This window comes from Oncorhynchus mykiss, chromosome 23 (assembly GCF_013265735.2).
Source record: "Oncorhynchus mykiss isolate Arlee chromosome 23, USDA_OmykA_1.1, whole genome shotgun sequence".
NCBI classification, from domain to species: domain Eukaryota; kingdom Metazoa; phylum Chordata; class Actinopteri; order Salmoniformes; family Salmonidae; genus Oncorhynchus; species Oncorhynchus mykiss.
In genome coordinates, this window is record NC_048587.1 from 39,074,959 (window position 1) to 39,094,530 (window position 19,572).

Genomic DNA, 19,572 nt, shown 5'->3' on the forward strand with positions numbered 1-19,572 from the left:
TATTAATTACTACAAAACATAGGAATGCACCGTTGTAGACATCAGTATGGTGCTTGAAATAATAATGAATATGAGGTTGAAATGTGGTGGAATTTCTCTTTAAGAACATACAGAATATGTAATAGATATGTAATTATTTTTACATTGGTAAGTTACCATAAACATACTAAGATATTGGTGAGTGAGGTGATTCTTTAGTCACAGTAATGTACTGCATAGAAATTATTCAAATTTACCCTGGTTTTCTTGTCTCACCATGGGTACAGGAACCTGGCATGTGCCCCATTCAGTGTGATTTTAATTTCCCCTCTGTTTCGCTCCCCAGTTCCATGCAGCGGTAATCTGACAGAGAGAAGAGGCACAATCCTCTCCCCGGGATTCCCAGAACCCTATGGGAACAGCTTGAACTGTGTGTGGAAAATCATTGTCACCGAAGGAGCTGGGATTCAGGCAAGTACAAAAGGGTCAGGTTTGAACTCATCAAAAGCAATAAGTTACTCTGACAGAGAGAAGATAGGGAAAATGTATTTTGAGTGACAGGCTGTAGCACATTTTAACCGCCAGTCATCCTACTGAGAATAAAATAAAATTAGACTGGCTACGTAGGTTTAAATTTGACCTGCTGCCAACAGAAGTAGTTTAAAAGCATACACAAAGACAGCTGCATTCTTATCGCTATTGATCGTGCCACAATGAGAACAACTTTTTTTCTGAAATATTTCTTACAAAGGCACAGTATAAATCCTGGGTTTATGTTTGTAATGCTTTAGCCGGAAAGAAAACTTCCTCCCAATAATAAACACCAGTCTCTCAACTAACCATTACAAATGCTTGTCCTTTCAGAGAGAAGGCAGGTACATCATATTTGTCACTCTGTTTATTTAAATTTATTTTGCAGATCCAGGTGATGAGCTTTGCCACCGAGCACAATTGGGATTCCTTGGAAATCTATGATGGACGGGACATGACAGCTCCTAAACTTGGAAGCTTTTCAGGTGGAAATTGGATCACTTAATCACGCATTGAACCGCAAGTTTCCCCTTCATTCAATCTGAGAGATCATATCTGTGTGCAATATAATACTTCTTCCAAATTAGGTTTCATGTGTTCTACAGAATTCTTACAGGCCTTTAATTTTGAAAAATGAAACCCACTCATTTTTATCTTCCGTAGTTCCTCCAGGGGACTGAACATTGATCTGGCTCCAATACTTTTCTGTGCCATCTTTTACACAGCAGACCAATGTCCCCATTTTCATGTTGGATGACTAACAGTATCAGCTCCAGAGACCTTTTGAGATCCAGTTGGCTGTCATCTTGGCCTTCATTGCCTCCCTGTTAATTCTAGTAACAGCATTCCCACAACTTAACAGCTGTGTATGCTATCTAATGAAGATTTTGAATGCTATGGCTGTATTAGGCATGATCAGTGATACATATGGGCCGTATTAAAATAGAAAATAGAGGGCACTTCCCCTGTCTGGCAAATGTTTGTGTTTATCAATCTTGACTAGATCCACTAGTTCATGATTTTCAGTGTGTGTACGTCATTTTAAATGAGTCAGTAAGCTAGGCCAGTTGGGGAAGAAGCTAATGACTGACATCTACATTGGGGACAGTTGGGAACTCGGCAACCCTGAACTCACATGCCTGGTGCACCAGTGGGCAGCGGGTGTCTTGACTTAAGTTTGTCCTCCTTTAGCCTAACCCGATCATGCTAAATGAGAACTGATAGGAGTTAGCACAGTGGGCGTGTTAAACTGTGGGAGATTTCCATGGCAGGTTTAAAGTTCTCAAGCCTTCCTATCTTTGGCCTTTTAGGATGTACTCCTGTGGGTCAAAACTACACACCCTTAGATGTAGATTGTGGATGTGAGAATGAGTGCACAAATATAATAACAATAATAATAAATTAAATATATATACAGTACCAGTCAAAAGTTCGGACACACCTACTCATTCAAGGGTTTTTCTTTATTTTACTATTTTCTACATTGTAGAATATTAGTGAAGACATCAAAACTATGAAATAACACAAGGAGAATCATGTGTAAGCAAAGAAAGTGTTAAAGAAATCAAAATATATTTTATATTTGAGATTCCTCAAAATAGCCACCCTTTGCCTTGATGACAGCTTTGCACACTCTTGGCATTCTCTGAACCAGCTTCACCTGGAATGCTTTTTTCCCCACATACTGTATGCTGAGCACTTGTTGGCTGCATTTCCTTCACTCTGCAGTCCAACTCATCCCAAACCATCTCAATTGAGTTGAGGTCGGGTAATTGTGGAGGCCAGGTCATCTGATGCCACACTCCATCACTCTCCTTCTTGGTCAAATAGCAATTACACAACCTGGAGGGTTGTTGGATTATTGTCCTGTTGAAAAACAAATGATAGTCCCCCTAAGCACAAACCAGATGGGATGGCGTATCTCTGCAGAATTCTGTAGGTAGCCATGCTGGTTAAGTGTGCCTTGAATTTTAAATAAATCACTGAGAGTGTCACCAGCAAAGCACCCCCACACCATAACAACACAGTTCCAACTGTGTGGGAACCACACATGCGAAGATCATCCGTTCACCTACTCTGTGTCTCAGAAAGACATGGTGGTTGGAACCAAAAATCTAATTTGGACTAATTTCCACCGGTCTAATGTTCATTGCTCGTGTTTCTTGGCCCAAGCAAGTCACTTATTTTTATTGGTGTCCTTTAGTAGTGGTTTCTTTGCAGGAAATCGACCATGAAGGCCTGATTCACAAAGTCTCCTCTGAACAGTTGATGTTGAGATGTGTCTGTTACTTGAACTCTGTGAAGCATGTATTTGGGCTGCAATTTCTGAGGCTGGTAACTCTAATGAACTTATTTTCTGCAGCAGATGTAACTCTGGCTCTTCCTTTCCTGTGGCGGTCCTCATGAGAGCCAGTTTCATCATAGCGCTTGATGGTTTTTGCTTGAACATTTCTTGAGATTTTCCGTATTGACTGACCTTTATGTCTTAAAGTAATGATGGACTGTCGTTTCACTATTTATTTGAGCTGTTCTTGCCATAATATGGACTTGGTATTTTACCAAATAGGGATATCTTCTGTATACCACCCCTACCTTATCACAACACAACTGATAGGCTCAAACGCATTAAGGAAATAAATTCCACAAATGAACTTTTAACAAGGCACACCTGTTAATTGAAATGCATTCCAGGTGACTACCTCATGAAGCTGGTTGAGAGAATGCCAAGAGTGTGCAAAGCTGTTATCAAGGCAAATGGTGGCTACTTTGAAGTATCTCAAATATAGAAAATAGTACAAATAAAGAAAGACCCTTGAATGAGTAGGTGTGTCCAAATTTTGGACTGGTGATATGCCACTTGCACTTGATCCCTCCCTCTAGCACTGACTTTGCTGATAGCTACTTCATTACTATAACTGAGGAAATGTGGTTGTCCCATCTAGCTATCTTAAAATGAATGCACTAACTGTAAGTTGCTCTGGATAGAGCATCTGCTAACTGTAAATGTAAATGTAAAATGTGCATATCTGTTAGCCTGGTCTCCCCAGCAGGAGAGCAAGAAGGGAGTCTTCTGCAGGGGGAATGGGGGATTAACCTTTTTTGTACCTCCCAAAAGAGATATATGTGGCCATGTCTCAAACAATGCCTTCTACAAGCCTGTAATGAACTCTGCTAGTGTCATGACAACAGGCTTTCCAAAGGTCAGGCAACTATGGATTTCAGTTGCTGGAACAGAGCAAATGGAATGATATCAAACACATGGAAATGATGTGTTTGATGTATTTGATACCATTCTTCCTATTCCACTCCAGCCATTACCATGCGCCCGTCCTCCCAATTTAAGGAGCCACCAACCTCCTGTGATGGAGTTGTGTGTGCTTTAAGGCAAAGTGTTTATGCCCAGATCTCATGCTGAATATATTGGTTCACTTTCCACCACCGAAAAAGGTTGTCTGGCCCATCTTGCGAATGAATAAATAATGATGCCAGAGAGCACCTGGTGACGGTTGCATAAGAATCTGAAGGAAAATAGAATGCTAATTTGGCTCCATTTTGAGCTTGGTTGTCCAGATGGCACAGCCACTGAGTCATCTCTAACACTGGTGAAATATCTCCAAATCAGCAATCAGTGACATTAGGTGGGGATAAGAGAGAGGGGAGGGGTGAAGACCGTATTGTGTGTGATGACACATTAAGATGCACAGTTTCCTCCATCGTTGTGTGGTCTGCCTTTACATCTTTGACACCCTCACCCATTATAATCAGGCTTTTCATTCTACTTTTGGTAACAAATCCATTAGGATAATTCTCTTAATTAAACTGTCAAAAATGCTTTGTGTTCTCTGTCTCCCAGACTATTAACAGTGTAAAATGTGCAAATGATGAGGATATGCTGTTGAAAAATTGGTAGGTAAAGATAGGTAAAGATCAAGACAAAGGTGATGATCGTGGACTACAGGAAAAGGAGGGCTGAGCACTCCCCCATTCTCATCGACGGGCTGTAGTGGAGCAGGTTGAGAGCTTCAAGTTCCTTGGTGTCCACATCACCAACAAACTATCAAGGTCCATACACACCAAGACAGTAGTGAAGAGGGCACGACAATGCCTATTCGCCCTCAGGAGACTGAAAAGATTTGGCATGGGTCAATAGATCCTCAAAAAGTTCTACAGCTGCACCATCGAGAGCATCCTGACTGGTTGCATCACCGCCTAGTATAGGAACTGCTCTGCCTCCGACTGCAAGGCGCTACAGAGGGTAGTGCGTACGGCCCAGTACGTCACTGGGACCAAGCTTCCTGCCATCCAGGACCTCTATACTAGGTGGTGTCAGAGGAAGGCCCTAAAAATTGTCAAAGACTCCAGCCACCGTAGTCATAGACTGTTCTCTCTGCTACCGCACGGCTAGCGGTACTGGAGCAACAAGTCTAGGTCCAAAAGGCTTCTTAACAGCTTCTACCCCCAAGCCATGAGACTGCTGAACAGTTAATCAAATGGCAGTTATTTGCATTGACCCCCTCCTTTTTCTACGCTGCTTATTATCTATGAATAGTCACTTTACCCCTACCTGCATGCACATCTCAATTACCTCGACTAACCGGTACCCCCTGTATATAGCCTCGTTATTGTTATTTTATTTATTTTTTGTAAATATTTTCTTTAAACTGCATTGTTGGTTAAGGGCTTGTAAGTAAGCATTTCACACTAAGCTCTAATACACCTGTTGTATTCGGCACGTGACAAATACAGTTTGATTTGATTTAAACATGAAATTTGTTGACAAAGTCTCTGTCCAATTACTCTAGCTGCTGTCGTTGCATAGTTTGGTATTCCTAGACTGGAACATGAATAACAGATTGTGGCTTTAATGACTTGCGGTAAATACTTACATTTGAAGCATGATTCATTTGTGATTGATGGAAATATAGGACTCCAAAGTTGCTCATTTACTGTTGCCGTCCCTAGATAGGGACAGTTTGTCTGGATACCTTTCTCATTCTGTGGCTTTGGCATTTATTGATGGTTTTGCTTCATCATGTTTAGAGATGAATGCCCAGTGGTTAATGTTTTTTTAAATTGTACTTCATGATTGGTTTTCCTTGTAAATATTTCAACCAAATGAGCCATAATTACAAAAATACATTTTCCCTGCTTCTTGGCTGTCACGCCCTGACCTTAGAGAGCCTTTTTATGTCTCTATTTGGGTCGGTCAGGGTGTGATTTGGGTGGGCATTCTTTATTTATATGTTTTGGGTTTCTATGTTTTGTCCAGGTATGGTTCTCGCTGTCTATCATTGTCTTTGATTGGGAATCATACTTAGGCAGCCTGTTTTGCCACCTTAGGTTGTGGGATGTTGTTTTTTGTTAGCTCTGCGTAGCCTATGGAACGTGACGTTCGTTGTTCTTTTGTTGTTTTGTTTGGTGTTCAGATTAAATAAAGTACCATGAACACGTACGACGCTGCACCTTGGTCCACTTCTTCCGACGAGCGTTACAGAACATCCCACCACAAACGGACCAAGCAGCGTGGTAAGGAGAACTGGACATGGGAGGACATCCTGGACGGCAAAGGATCCTGGACGTGGGAGGAGATGCTGGCCGGAAGGGATCGCCTCTCATGGGAACAGGTGGAAGCAGCTAGGAAGGCGGAGGCAGCTAGGAAGGCGGAGGCAGCTAGAAAAGGGGCCCAGCGTTACGAGGGGACACGGCTAGCACGGAAGCCCGAGAGGCAGCCCCCCCCCCCCAAAAAAAAATTGGGGGGCACACGGGGAGATTGCCGGAGTCAGGTTATAGCCCTGAGCCAACTACCTGTGCTTACCATGAGGAGAGAGTGACTAGGCAGTCCCCATGTTATGCGGCTATGTTATCCGGTGAGCTATATTCCCGCTCCCCACGCCGGCCGGGCTAGAGTGGGCATCCAGCCAGGACAGATGGTGCCGTCTCAGCGCATCTAGCCTCCAGTGCGTCTTTTCGGTCCAGGTTATCCTGCGCCGGCTCTGTGCAGTGTGTCTCCGGTGCGTCTCCACAGCCCAATACATCCTGTCCCCGCAGTTGCCGGGCTAGGGTGAGCATCCAGCCAGGAGGGGTGGTGCCAGCTCTACGCTCCAGACCTCCAGTGCGCCTCCTCGGCCCAGTATATCCTGCGCCGGCTCTACGCACAGTGTCTCCGGTGCGCTCTCACAGCCCAGTGCGTCCTGTGCCAACGCCCCGCAGTTGCCAGGCTAGGGTGAGCATCCAGCCAGGACGGATTTGGCCAGCTCTGCTCTCCAGACCTCCAGTGCGTCTCCATGGCCCAGTGATGATCCATGGCACGAAGCCTCCAGTGATGATCCATGGCACGAAGCCTCCAGTGATGATCCATGGCACGAAGCCTCCAGTGATGGGTCATGGCACGAAGCCTCCAGCGACGGCCTCCAATCCGGAGCCTCCAGCGACGGCCACCAGTCCGGAGCCTCCAGCAACGAACTCCATTCCGGAGCCCCCAGCGACGAACTCCAGTCCGGAGCCCCCAGCGACGGTCCCCAGTCCGGGGCCCGCAACGAGGGTCCCCAATCCGGGGCCGGCAGCGAGGTTTCCCAGTCCGGGGCCTGCGGAGAAGGTCCCAGTCCGAGGTAGGCAACGAGGATCCCCGCACCAGAAGCGCCACCTAAGTGGGTTGAGCCAGAGGTGGAGCGGGGTCTACGTCCCGCACCAGAACCTGCCTCCGCAGATAGATGCCCACCCAGACCCTCCCCTATAGGTTCAGGTTTTGCAGCCGGAGTCCGCACCTTTTTTGCCTCACCGAGTGCGGACTCCGCCCGGACCTTAGAGAGACTTTTTATGTCTCTATTTGGGTTGGTCAGGGTGTGATTTGTGTGGGCATTCTTTATTTCTATGTTTTGTCCAGGTATGGTTCTCAATCAGGGACAGCTGTCTATCGTTGTCTCTGATTGGGAATCATACTTAGGCAGCCTGTTTTGCCACCTTAGGTTGTGGGATGTTGTTTTTTGTTAGCTCTGCGTAGCCTACCGAACGTGACGTTCGTTGTTCTTTTGTTGTTTTGTTTGGTGTTCAGATTAAATAAAGTATCATGAACACGCTGCACCTTGGTCCACTTCTTCTGACGAGCGTTACATTGGCTGAAAGTTCACATCAAGAAATTCTTAAATCATAGCACGGTTCTAGACTCCCTAATCACATGCACGTTCTAAATGTGCCAGATTTAATCCCACAAAATACATTTTAAGCTCATATGTGACTTATCTGACAAGCTCTAGAAATGCTGGAGATGCCTGTCTCACTAATATAAATGATGGACCTCTGAATAGCTGGACAGTGGATGAGCTCTACGGAGCTGTCAAACTTAATCCCAAAATTATTAGTCAAGTCATTCAAGCATAAAGAAGAATTTTACAGACCCCAATCATCAGCATAATGGACTATCTTATACCTTCCCGTTCTTCTACTGCCATGCTATGCTGGATCCCATTACATTACAGAAGCCCATTGCAAAGTTGGTGGCTCACTAACATGATTTGCAGGTGCCCATATGTTAATATCTATCAAGTCAGTATTTTCCAGGAGAACTTTATTCATTTTATCAGATTAATTAATGTGAATGAATATAAACGTTAGTATTTGGTCAGTCAACAGTTTGTCATGAGTGAGTAAAGGGTATTTTGCCATCTCATAGTATAGCTCTAAAATCTGTGAAGATGGCTCGATTGGAGGATAAACATGTAATATGTTTGACATTGTTGAAAAGCATAACAATTTTTCTTTAACTATGTCAAAGAACTTGTGAGCTGGGGTTTGAACATAATATATAAGCCTGCTAGTGAACTGGTGTATCAACATAATTTGTTACTGTATCTTTAAACTGACCAGGGGAGTTTCAACATTTCTTTATTAAACTGACCGATGCCGAAGACACCAGACACTGCTATTATAAAGTTTGATACAAGTGATGAATGACACTGCTTCAGGTTATATAACAACATACTCTCTTTTTCAACAGCATGTTTGCTTACACATAGTGAACACTATGTTCAGATTTTTAGCAGCCTGAGCCAAAGGATATCATCCCAAAACAAAGGATACCACTCATTAATTACTCTACCACCTCGATAGCCTCCTGTGAGCTCTGTAGACTTTTTTAAAGGCACCCTTGAGAGGAAGTTGCCGCCCCTATTTCGACATAATTCCTGTCCTAGAGAGGAAATGCTTGTATAGGTTCTACCTCCGAAGAATGACGTATTGCTCCTAATACATATTCACGAATTAGGGATGTAAACATGGTGATATCCACGTGAACAGTTGTCAGTGTAGCTAGCTAGAATGCTAACCTTATCTAGCTAGCTAACGATAGGTACTGTAACTGCCAAAATAAAGGAAACACCAACATGAAGTGTAATAATAGGGCGTTGGACCACCATGAGCTGCCAGACAACTTCAATGCACATTGGCATAGATTCTACAGGTGTTTGGAACTCTATTGAAAGGATGCGACACCATTTTCCATGAGAAATTCCATCATTTGTTATCAAATCACATGGTTAGCAGATGTTAATGTGAGTGTAGCGAAATGCTTGTGGTATTTTGTTGGTGGTGGTGGAAAACGCTGTCACAGGCCGCTCCAGAATCTCCCATAAGTGCTCAATTGGGTTGAGATCTGGTGTTGGTGACTAAGACACACACACACACACACACACACACACACACACCCTTTAAACCCCCTATGCTTCTTTGAGACCCCTCTTTCAAAGTCACTGAGATCTCTTCTTCTAGCCATGGTAGCCAAAATAATGGGCATTTTTATACATGAACATTATACATGGCATGGTGGGATGTTAATGGCAAAATTAACTCAGGAACCACACTTGTGTGGAAGCACCTTCTTTCAACATACTTTGTATCCCTCATTTACTGAAGTGTTTCCTTTATTTTGGCAGTTACATGTAACCTGTATTTTGCTAACCTTATCTAGCTAGCTAATGTTATCTGTTGTTGCTAGGTTGTTTTTTTTATACACCGTATTTATAAAAAAAAACGCCAGCTGGCTAGGCTGGTTCTGGAGCTGGATTTGTCATAAGCATTTTGGGGAAACTTTGCAACAGATGGATAGGGAAACCAATATATTTGACATCTATTGTTATCTCCAAATTTCTTCCAAAAATTGTGGCCACGAATCCACCTTAGAAATAGTTTGAAAGAATGTGATGAAGCTCCGGTAATATGGTTAAGTATTGAACGGTTTGTGATAGAGACATGTGATTTATCACTCCAATGGCGGCGAGCAATACACCACTCCAGCTAACGCTTGGCATTGCGCATGATGATCTTAGGCTTGTGTGTGGCTACTCGGCCATGGAAACCCATTTCACGAAGCTCCCGATGAACAAGGGGTGTGAATATTTTCTGAAGGCACTGTATATACAGTTTATATTTTGTAATACAAGCGAGCTCAAAAATTAAGTGAAACTTTTAAAATTATCGTTTTCATGTAAAAAAAAGTGGAGGTGCTATTTTTATATGCTTCATGGCTCAGGAGCCCAAGTGGACATTGAAAGGCTATTTGGCTCAGCTCAATCATGCCTCGTGAAGAGGAAGAACATTGCAGGTGTTTCTGATTAATTAACAATGCCATGCTGGTGGGTGGTAACTTTCAAATAAAACCCAGCCCTGAAACGAAACGTAGTCAGATAAGTATTTGCATGTCATCTCATAGGAAAAGACATTGCATTGACACGGATTTCCATGAATTTTCAACATCATGCTCAAATGTATCATACTTTGACTAAAACAATGACTTATTGACTTAAATCGTTGCGCAACATCATGGGTAAGCTCTGGGCATCGTCTTTCAGCAGCTGTGGGTGTTTAAATTGTACTTTGCCCCTAACAGTGGTCAGATGGTTGACTGCCCCTTGGAAGCCTTTGCCTTTGCCTGACTAACCGGTGTCTGTATGTAGCCTCGCTACTTTTATATTCTCGCTACTGTATATAGCCTGTCTTTTTACTGTTGTTTTATTTCATTACCTACCTATTGTTCACCTAATACCTTTTTTGCACTATTGGTTAGAGCCTGTAAGTAAGCATTTCACTGTAATATACACTGTTGTATTCGGCGCACGTGACAAATAAACTTTGATTTGATTTGATGAGAGCTCTCCCCTGGGAGATCAGTTCTTGCTGAAGATCAGCGACAAACTTCAATGGCCACTGCCTGTCAGAATTTATCCTCATATTTTGGATTCCTCTTCCTCCCTTTCCCGTTTGTTTCCTTTGGTTGTCTTCCAAAAATGATTGCATTTTATAAATGAGGAAAAAAGTCCATAGAATAGCAAACAGCTGTTCACCTTATTCTGTTTTGGCTATCAATATAAACTGTAGTCATTTGACATACCAATCCTCAAGAGAACATCCATATATAATCAGTAGTGCAAATGGACTTCTTTCAACAATGAGATGAAAGTGGATTTCTTCTGTGATACATTTCAGGTACAACTGCTCCAGCCTTGCTGAATAGTACCTCCAACCAGCTCTACCTTCACTTCCAGAGTGATATCAGTGTTGTTGCCGCTGGATTCCACCTTGAGTACAAAAGTGAGTACAGTGTGTCTCATTGTGAAATGTTAATTATCTCCATACCCTCTGTCACTGTAACGGAAAAAAAGGAATCCACAAAATTTCCCCTTTGCAAATTACATTTAGCTTAAACAATCTATCTCTCTCCATCCCCCCTCTCTCTCTCTGTGCATCCTTGTTTATAACAAAGATGTAGTGGGTTTGTAGCAGCATCACCTACAAATGCAGTTAAAAATATCATGATCAAAAACTCTCAATAGGGATATTTTACTTTTTTATGTCCAGAATTAAGAAGCTCTGGGTGAGGTTTGTGCATTTTAGACATATGTAAAAGCTTAAGAAAAGTTACCAAAGCTGTCATCATAGTTGGCATTCTGTCCATCTGTTTATTAATTCACTACTGTAGCCTACTGAGTAAGACTGATTTGAATACAGTAACCTGTCTAAGGGAAAATGATAGCCTTTAGAAGGTTGTCAGCTTGCCTTTGGATGCCATCCCACTCAACTACTTTCACTCGAACAACAAAAGACCATAGACCAAACAATTGCCCCCTCTTGAATCTCTACTGTGCTGTATAAACCAATGTACTTTAACAGGATCAAATAATACATAATCTACACATACACAAACCCTTGTTGCTAGATGAAGTGCCAACCTTTTTACAATATAAGGACAAGTGCATTACAACCGAAATGTTGTTAACCCAAAAATAAATACAAAGACTACTGGATGATTTCAAATCTGATGTCTCCACCTTTTACCTGCCTCTTAGATTGGTTGGAGCCAGATTTTTACCGCTGCCTCTTAGATCAGTTGGAGACAGATTTTTACCATTGCCTCAGATTAGTTGGAGCCAGATTTATACCACTGCCTCTGAGATCAGTTGGAGACAGATTTATACCACTGCCTCTGGGATCAGTTGGAGACAGATTTTTACCATTGCCTCAGATTAGTTGCAGCCAGATTTATACCACTGCCTCTGAGATCAGTTGGAGACAGATTTTTACCGCTGCCTCTTAGATCGGTTGGATCCAGATTTGTACCGCTGCCTCTTAGATGGATTGGAGACCGGTTTTTACCACTGCCTTTTAGATGGGTTAGAGACAGATTTTTACCACTGCCTTTTAGATGGGTTGGAGACAGATTTTTACCACTGCCTTTTAGATGGGTTGGAGACAGATTTTTACCACTGCCTTTTAGATGGGTTGGAGACAGATTTTTACCACTGCCTTTTAGATGGGTTGGAGACAGATTTTTACCACTGCCTTTTAGATGGGTTGGAGACAGATTTTTACCACTGCCTTTTAGATGGGTTGGAGACAGATTTTTACCACTGCCTTTTAGATGGATTGGAGACCGGTTTTTACCACTGCCTTTTAGATGGGTTGGAGACAGATTTTTACCACTGCCTTTTAGATGGGTTGGAGACAGATTTTTACCACTGCCTTTTAGATGGGTTGGAGACAGATTTTTACCACTGCCTTTTAGATGGGTTGGAGACAGATTTTTACCACTGCCTTTTAGATGGGTTGGAGACAGATTTTTACCACTGCCTTTTAGATGGGTTGGAGACAGATTTTTACCACTGCCTTTTAGATGGGTTGGAGACAGATTTTTACCACTGCCTTTTAGATGGGTTGGAGACAGATTTTTACCACTGCCTTTTAGATGGGTTGGAGACCGGTTTTTACCACTGCCTTTTAGATGGGTTGGAGACCGATTTTTACCACTGCCTTTTAGATGGGTTGGAGACAGATTTTTACCACTGCCTTTTAGATGGGTTGGAGACAGATTTTTACCACTGCCTTTTAGATGGGTTGGAGACAGATTTTTACCACTGCCTTTTAGATGGGTTGGAGACAGATTTTTACCACTGCCTTTTAGATGGGTTGGAGACAGATTTTTACCACTGCCTTTTAGATGGGTTGGAGACAGATTTTTACCACTGCCTTTTAGATGGGTTGGAGACAGATTTTTACCACTGCCTTTTAGATGGGTTGGAGACCGGTTTTTACCACTGCCTTTTAGATGGGTTGGAGACAGATTTTTACCACGGCCTTTTAGATGGATTGGAGACCGGTTTTTACCACTGCCTTTTAGATGGGTTGGAGACAGATTTTTACCACTGCCTTTTAGATGGGTTGGAGACAGATTTTTACCACTGCCTTTTAGATGGGTTGGAGACCGGTTTTTACCACTGCCTTTTAGATGGGTTGGAGACAGATTTTTACCACTGCCTTTTAGATGGGTTGGAGACAGATTTTTACCACTGCCTATTAGATGGGTTGGAGACAGATTTTTACCACTGCCTTTTAGATAGGTTGGAGACAGATTTTTACCACTGCCTTTTAGATGGGTTGGAGACAGATTTTTACCACTGCCTTTTAGATGGGTTGGAGACAGATTTTTACCACTGCCTTTTAGATGGGTTGGAGACAGATTTTTACCACTGCCTTTTAGATGGGTTGGAGACAGATTTTTACCACTGCCTTTTAGATGGATTGGAGACCGGTTTTTACCACTGCCTTTTAGATGGGTTGGAGACAGATTTTTTACCACTGCCTTTTAGATGGATTGGAGACCGGTTTTTACCACTGCCTTTTAGATGGGTTGGAGACAGATTTTTACCACTGCCTTTTAGATGGGTTGGAGACAGATTTTTACCACTGCCTTTTAGATGGGTTGGAGACCGGTTTTTACCACTGCCTTTTAGATGGGTTGGAGACAGATTTTTACCACTGCCTTTTAGATGGGTTGGAGACCGGTTTTTACCACTGCCTTTTAGATGGGTTGGAGACAGATTTTTACCACTGCCTTTTAGATGGGTTGGAGACAGATTTTTACCACTGCCTTTTAGATGGGTTGGAGACAGATTTTTACCACTGCCTTTTAGATGGGTTGGAGACAGATTTTTACCACTGCCTTTTAGATGGGTTGGAGACCGGTTTTTACCACTGCCTTTTAGATGGGTTGGAGACCGATTTTTACCACTGCCTTTTAGATGGGTTGGAGACAGATTTTTACCACTGCCTTTTAGATGGGTTGGAGACAGATTTTTACCACTGCCTTTTAGATGGGTTGGAGACAGATTTTTACCACTGCCTTTTAGATGGGTTGGAGACAGATTTTTACCACTGCCTTTTAGATGGGTTGGAGACAGATTTTTACCACTGCCTTTTAGATGGGTTGGAGACAGATTTTTACCACTGCCTTTTAGATGGGTTGGAGACAGATTTTTACCACTGCCTTTTAGATGGGTTGGAGACCGGTTTTTACCACTGCCTTTTAGATGGGTTGGAGACAGATTTTTACCACGGCCTTTTAGATGGATTGGAGACCGGTTTTTACCACTGCCTTTTAGATGGGTTGGAGACAGATTTTTACCACTGCCTTTTAGATGGGTTGGAGACAGATTTTTACCACTGCCTTTTAGATGGGTTGGAGACCGGTTTTTACCACTGCCTTTTAGATGGGTTGGAGACAGATTTTTACCACTGCCTTTTAGATGGGTTGGAGACAGATTTTTACCACTGCCTATTAGATGGGTTGGAGACAGATTTTTACCACTGCCTTTTAGATAGGTTGGAGACAGATTTTTACCACTGCCTTTTAGATGGGTTGGAGACAGATTTTTACCACTGCCTTTTAGATGGGTTGGAGACAGATTTTTACCACTGCCTTTTAGATGGGTTGGAGACAGATTTTTACCACTGCCTTTTAGATGGGTTGGAGACAGATTTTTACCACTGCCTTTTAGATGGATTGGAGACCGGTTTTTACCACTGCCTTTTAGATGGGTTGGAGACAGATTTTTTACCACTGCCTTTTAGATGGATTGGAGACCGGTTTTTACCACTGCCTTTTAGATGGGTTGGAGACAGATTTTTACCACTGCCTTTTAGATGGGTTGGAGACAGATTTTTACCACTGCCTTTTAGATGGGTTGGAGACCGGTTTTTACCACTGCCTTTTAGATGGGTTGGAGACAGATTTTTACCACTGCCTTTTAGATGGGTTGGAGACCGGTTTTTACCACTGCCTTTTAGATGGGTTGGAGACAGATTTTTACCACTGCCTTTTAGATGGGTTGGAGACAGATTTTTACCACTGCCTTTTAGATGGGTTGGAGACAGATTTTTACCACTGCCTTTTAGATGGATTGGAGACCGGTTTTTACCACTGCCTTTTAGATGGATTGGAGACCGGTTTTTACCACTGCCTTTTAGATGGGTTGGAGACAGATTTTTACCACTGCCTTTTAGATAGGTTGGAGACAGATTTTTACCACTGCCTTTTAGATGGATTGGAGACCGGTTTTTACCACTGCCTTTTAGATGGGTTGGAGACAGATTTTTACCACTGCCTTTTAGATGGGTTGGAGACAGATTTTTACCACTGCCTTTTAGATGGGTTGGAGACCGGTTTTTACCACTGCCTTTTAGATGGGTTGGAGACAGATTTTTACCACTGCCTTTTAGATGGGTTGGAGACCGGTTTTTACCACTGCCTTTTAGATGGGTTGGAGACAGATTTTTACCACTGCCTTTTAGATGGGTTGGAGACAGATTTTTACCACTGCCTTTTAGATGGGTTGGAGACAGATTTTTACCACTGCCTTTTAGATGGGTTGGAGACAGATTTTTACCACTGCCTTTTAGATGGGTTGGAGACCGGTTTTTACCACTGCCTTTTAGATGGGTTGGAGACCGATTTTTACCACTGCCTTTTAGATGGGTTGGAGACAGATTTTTACCACTGCCTTTTAGATGGGTTGGAGACAGATTTTTACCACTGCCTTTTAGATGGGTTGGAGACAGATTTTTACCACTGCCTTTTAGATGGGTTGGAGACAGATTTTTACCACTGCCTTTTAGATGGGTTGGAGACAGATTTTTACCACTGCCTTTTAGATGGGTTGGAGACAGATTTTTACCACTGCCTTTTAGATGGGTTGGAGACAGATTTTTACCACTGCCTTTTAGATGGGTTGGAGACCGGTTTTTACCACTGCCTTTTAGATGGGTTGGAGACAGATTTTTACCACGGCCTTTTAGATGGATTGGAGACCGGTTTTTACCACTGCCTTTTAGATGGGTTGGAGACAGATTTTTACCACTGCCTTTTAGATGGGTTGGAGACAGATTTTTACCACTGCCTTTTAGATGGGTTGGAGACCGGTTTTTACCACTGCCTTTTAGATGGGTTGGAGACAGATTTTTACCACTGCCTTTTAGATGGGTTGGAGACAGATTTTTACCACTGCCTATTAGATGGGTTGGAGACAGATTTTTACCACTGCCTTTTAGATAGGTTGGAGACAGATTTTTACCACTGCCTTTTAGATGGGTTGGAGACAGATTTTTACCACTGCCTTTTAGATGGGTTGGAGACAGATTTTTACCACTGCCTTTTAGATGGGTTGGAGACAGATTTTTACCACTGCCTTTTAGATGGGTTGGAGACAGATTTTTACCACTGCCTTTTAGATGGATTGGAGACCGGTTTTTACCACTGCCTTTTAGATGGGTTGGAGACAGATTTTTTACCACTGCCTTTTAGATGGATTGGAGACCGGTTTTTACCACTGCCTTTTAGATGGGTTGGAGACAGATTTTTACCACTGCCTTTTAGATGGGTTGGAGACAGATTTTTACCACTGCCTTTTAGATGGGTTGGAGACCGGTTTTTACCACTGCCTTTTAGATGGGTTGGAGACAGATTTTTACCACTGCCTTTTAGATGGGTTGGAGACCGGTTTTTACCACTGCCTTTTAGATGGGTTGGAGACAGATTTTTACCACTGCCTTTTAGATGGGTTGGAGACAGATTTTTACCACTGCCTTTTAGATGGGTTGGAGACAGATTTTTACCACTGCCTTTTAGATGGATTGGAGACCGGTTTTTACCACTGCCTTTTAGATGGATTGGAGACCGGTTTTTACCACTGCCTTTTAGATGGATTGGAGACAGATTTTTACCACTGCCTTTTAGATGGATTGGAGACCGGTTTTTACCACTGCCTTTTAGGTGGATTGGAGACAGATTTTTACCATTGACTCCTGGAGCCTGATGTGAATTCCTTATTTGTATTCTGAAATGGGCTCCCAATCTGTGCTGTGTGGACACTGATAGCATCAGAGATCCTCTGTCTCTGTGTCCGCTTTCCTCACCTGGCTCTGTCTCAACAGAATAAACAGTGCCCTTTAGCTGCTGTGGCATGTCATGATGTATACTCTCTCTCTCAGTCCACTTAGAAGGATAGGCCCTATGTGCAGCCAGTGTGCAATGTGATATACAGTAGATCTAACCAGGAAACCTACCAAATTTGGGGGCTTTACAACTAAATAACCTGTTCTCGGTTTCTCAAAAAACATCTTAAAGTTAATTTTCAGAACCTTTGTAGGAGGATCGTTAAATCTCAGAACTGTTTACCAAAACCATTTTTATTAACGTTGTGCTTGAAAAATGCTCGCAATCTAAGACCTGCCTCAGACCACCCATAGAACAGCGAAGTGCATCGTTAGATGGTTTTTTGTCCTCCCATGACACTTTATACACTGAAGGTCTCCACTAAACATAAAATAACATGGTTTATCTGTCTCTCTGTGACTGCCAATAACTTCAGAATAAAGTCGACTACAAATACAAAGTTGCCAATGTCTTTGCAATTGATACAAACAAAGCATAAAAATATGCTTCTAATGAAAACTGAGATGACTGCATGTTGAAATACGTTTCATGTTCAATCATTTGAGTTCTATTTTGCTACTTGTAGGCTACTGTCTGTAATTTGTCTCAGTATATTTAAGGATAATGTGCGAAATGAAATATGCGATTTTGTGCATTTTTATTGAGTAAGCATTATGATAAGCCGCCTCAATATTTGAAGCCGTAAGTGGTAATATCTCTAAGAGCTGATCCGTCGTCTGTATTGTGAAAATAATTACAATGTTAAGGAAATATTTGAATGGAGAAGCTGACCCGAGACCAGTGCTCCCTGTAAGAAAGATGCATCGTTAAAATACTTGTAAGCCTAAGTTCCATCGCTATCGGGAAACCAGGCTCTGGTCTGTCATAAAGAGGGTTTTCAGTCTCTTATCTTGACCCGAGAGATTATTTCTCTCACCGCTGTATGAGCTGTAGCTTAATACGGAGGCCAGCAGCCATATTGCCCTGCCCCCCTATATTTCAGACACCCCTATATATCGACTATCATTGTGCTCATGCATTTCTGCTCATGCATTTTCATTTCGATGGCAAACCCACCATTGGTGTGCATGACCAAAGAGCTATATTTTCATGTCATCCAACAAATGTTAACGCCTGAACTGAAGAGGGCAGTCCATAAGTGCAGATGAAGGATATCAAGGATCTGAAAGGATTCTGTATGGTGGAATTGTCAGTGGTGTAAAGCTCTTAAGTAAAAATACTTTAAAGTACTGCATTTGTAAATTATGTCTGAGTGTTGGAATGTGCCGGTCTGTCCATTAATAAAAATGTATAATAAAATCATAAAATCGTAAAATAAAATCATGCCATCTGGTTTGCTTAAAAAATAATAATTATATATATATAATTTACTTTTTACTTTTACTCAAGTATGACAATTTAGTACTTTTTCCACCATTGTACTTAAATACATTTAAATTCAGATACTTTAAGACTTTTACGCAAGTAGTATTTTACTGGGTAACTTTTACTTTTATAAATTTTCTATTAAGATATCTTTACTTTTAAAGATGACAACTGAGTACTATTTCCACCACCGGGAATGGTCTAAGATCTCTTCCAATGTGTTCTCCAACTCATAAAATGTTTATCTGTTATCCTCATAAGGTGAGTTATTGAAGGTGAGTTATTGAAAGGTATTGAAAACAGGGGTGTCAATAATATTACTGTTAAGCCAAATCTCTTTCTCTGAACAATTGTACTCATGGAATTATATTAATTTATACTATTGTTTTGAGCATACAACATAGCTCAGTGTTTTATTTAGTTATTGTATACAATCATATTTACTCATCTTTATCAAGGGTTCAATAAATTCGAACCACACTGTATATGGAGAGGAGATATTTAACGAAGGTCATGACTCCTTCTGGTCACTACCCACTGGGCACACTCTGGTTGAATCAACTGTGTTTCCATGTCATTTCACGTTAAATTGACACCTGTGCCCAGTGGGTACACGCCCCACAACACAAACTTACATGCTAGATTAGGCATATTAACCTTTGAGTCCTGGCTCAATTGCCAACCTGGAACCTCCTTCAAACATGGCAACAGCAACCAATTTATCTATCTTTGAATTGACTTGTATATCCTGCATCTCTCCATAGCAACACTTCCCTTTCCAGGTCGCTGTTACATGTATAAATGAAAATGACCTGGTCAAATAAAGATAAAATAATGAAGAACAGGCAGGTTCAGACCAAGGAGGCATGTGCAAATGCTGGGCAAAAAAATAGACTTGGACAAAACTAAGACCTGCTGAGAAT

The 19,572-nt window shown here is 42.1% G+C and overlaps 1 protein-coding gene across 1 annotated transcript in view; it reads left to right on the plus strand.

Moving 5' to 3' along the window:
• The window catches only part of LOC110502713 (CUB and sushi domain-containing protein 1), a 510,046-nt gene that overhangs the window by 411,180 nt on the left and 79,294 nt on the right, over window positions 1-19,572 (plus strand). Inside the window, exons 35-37 of the mRNA XM_021580963.2 lie at window positions 326-450; window positions 899-995; window positions 10,987-11,091. Coding sequence (XP_021436638.2) covers window positions 326-450; window positions 899-995; window positions 10,987-11,091 — 327 coding nt within the window. The remainder of the gene's footprint in view (window positions 1-325; window positions 451-898; window positions 996-10,986; window positions 11,092-19,572) is intronic.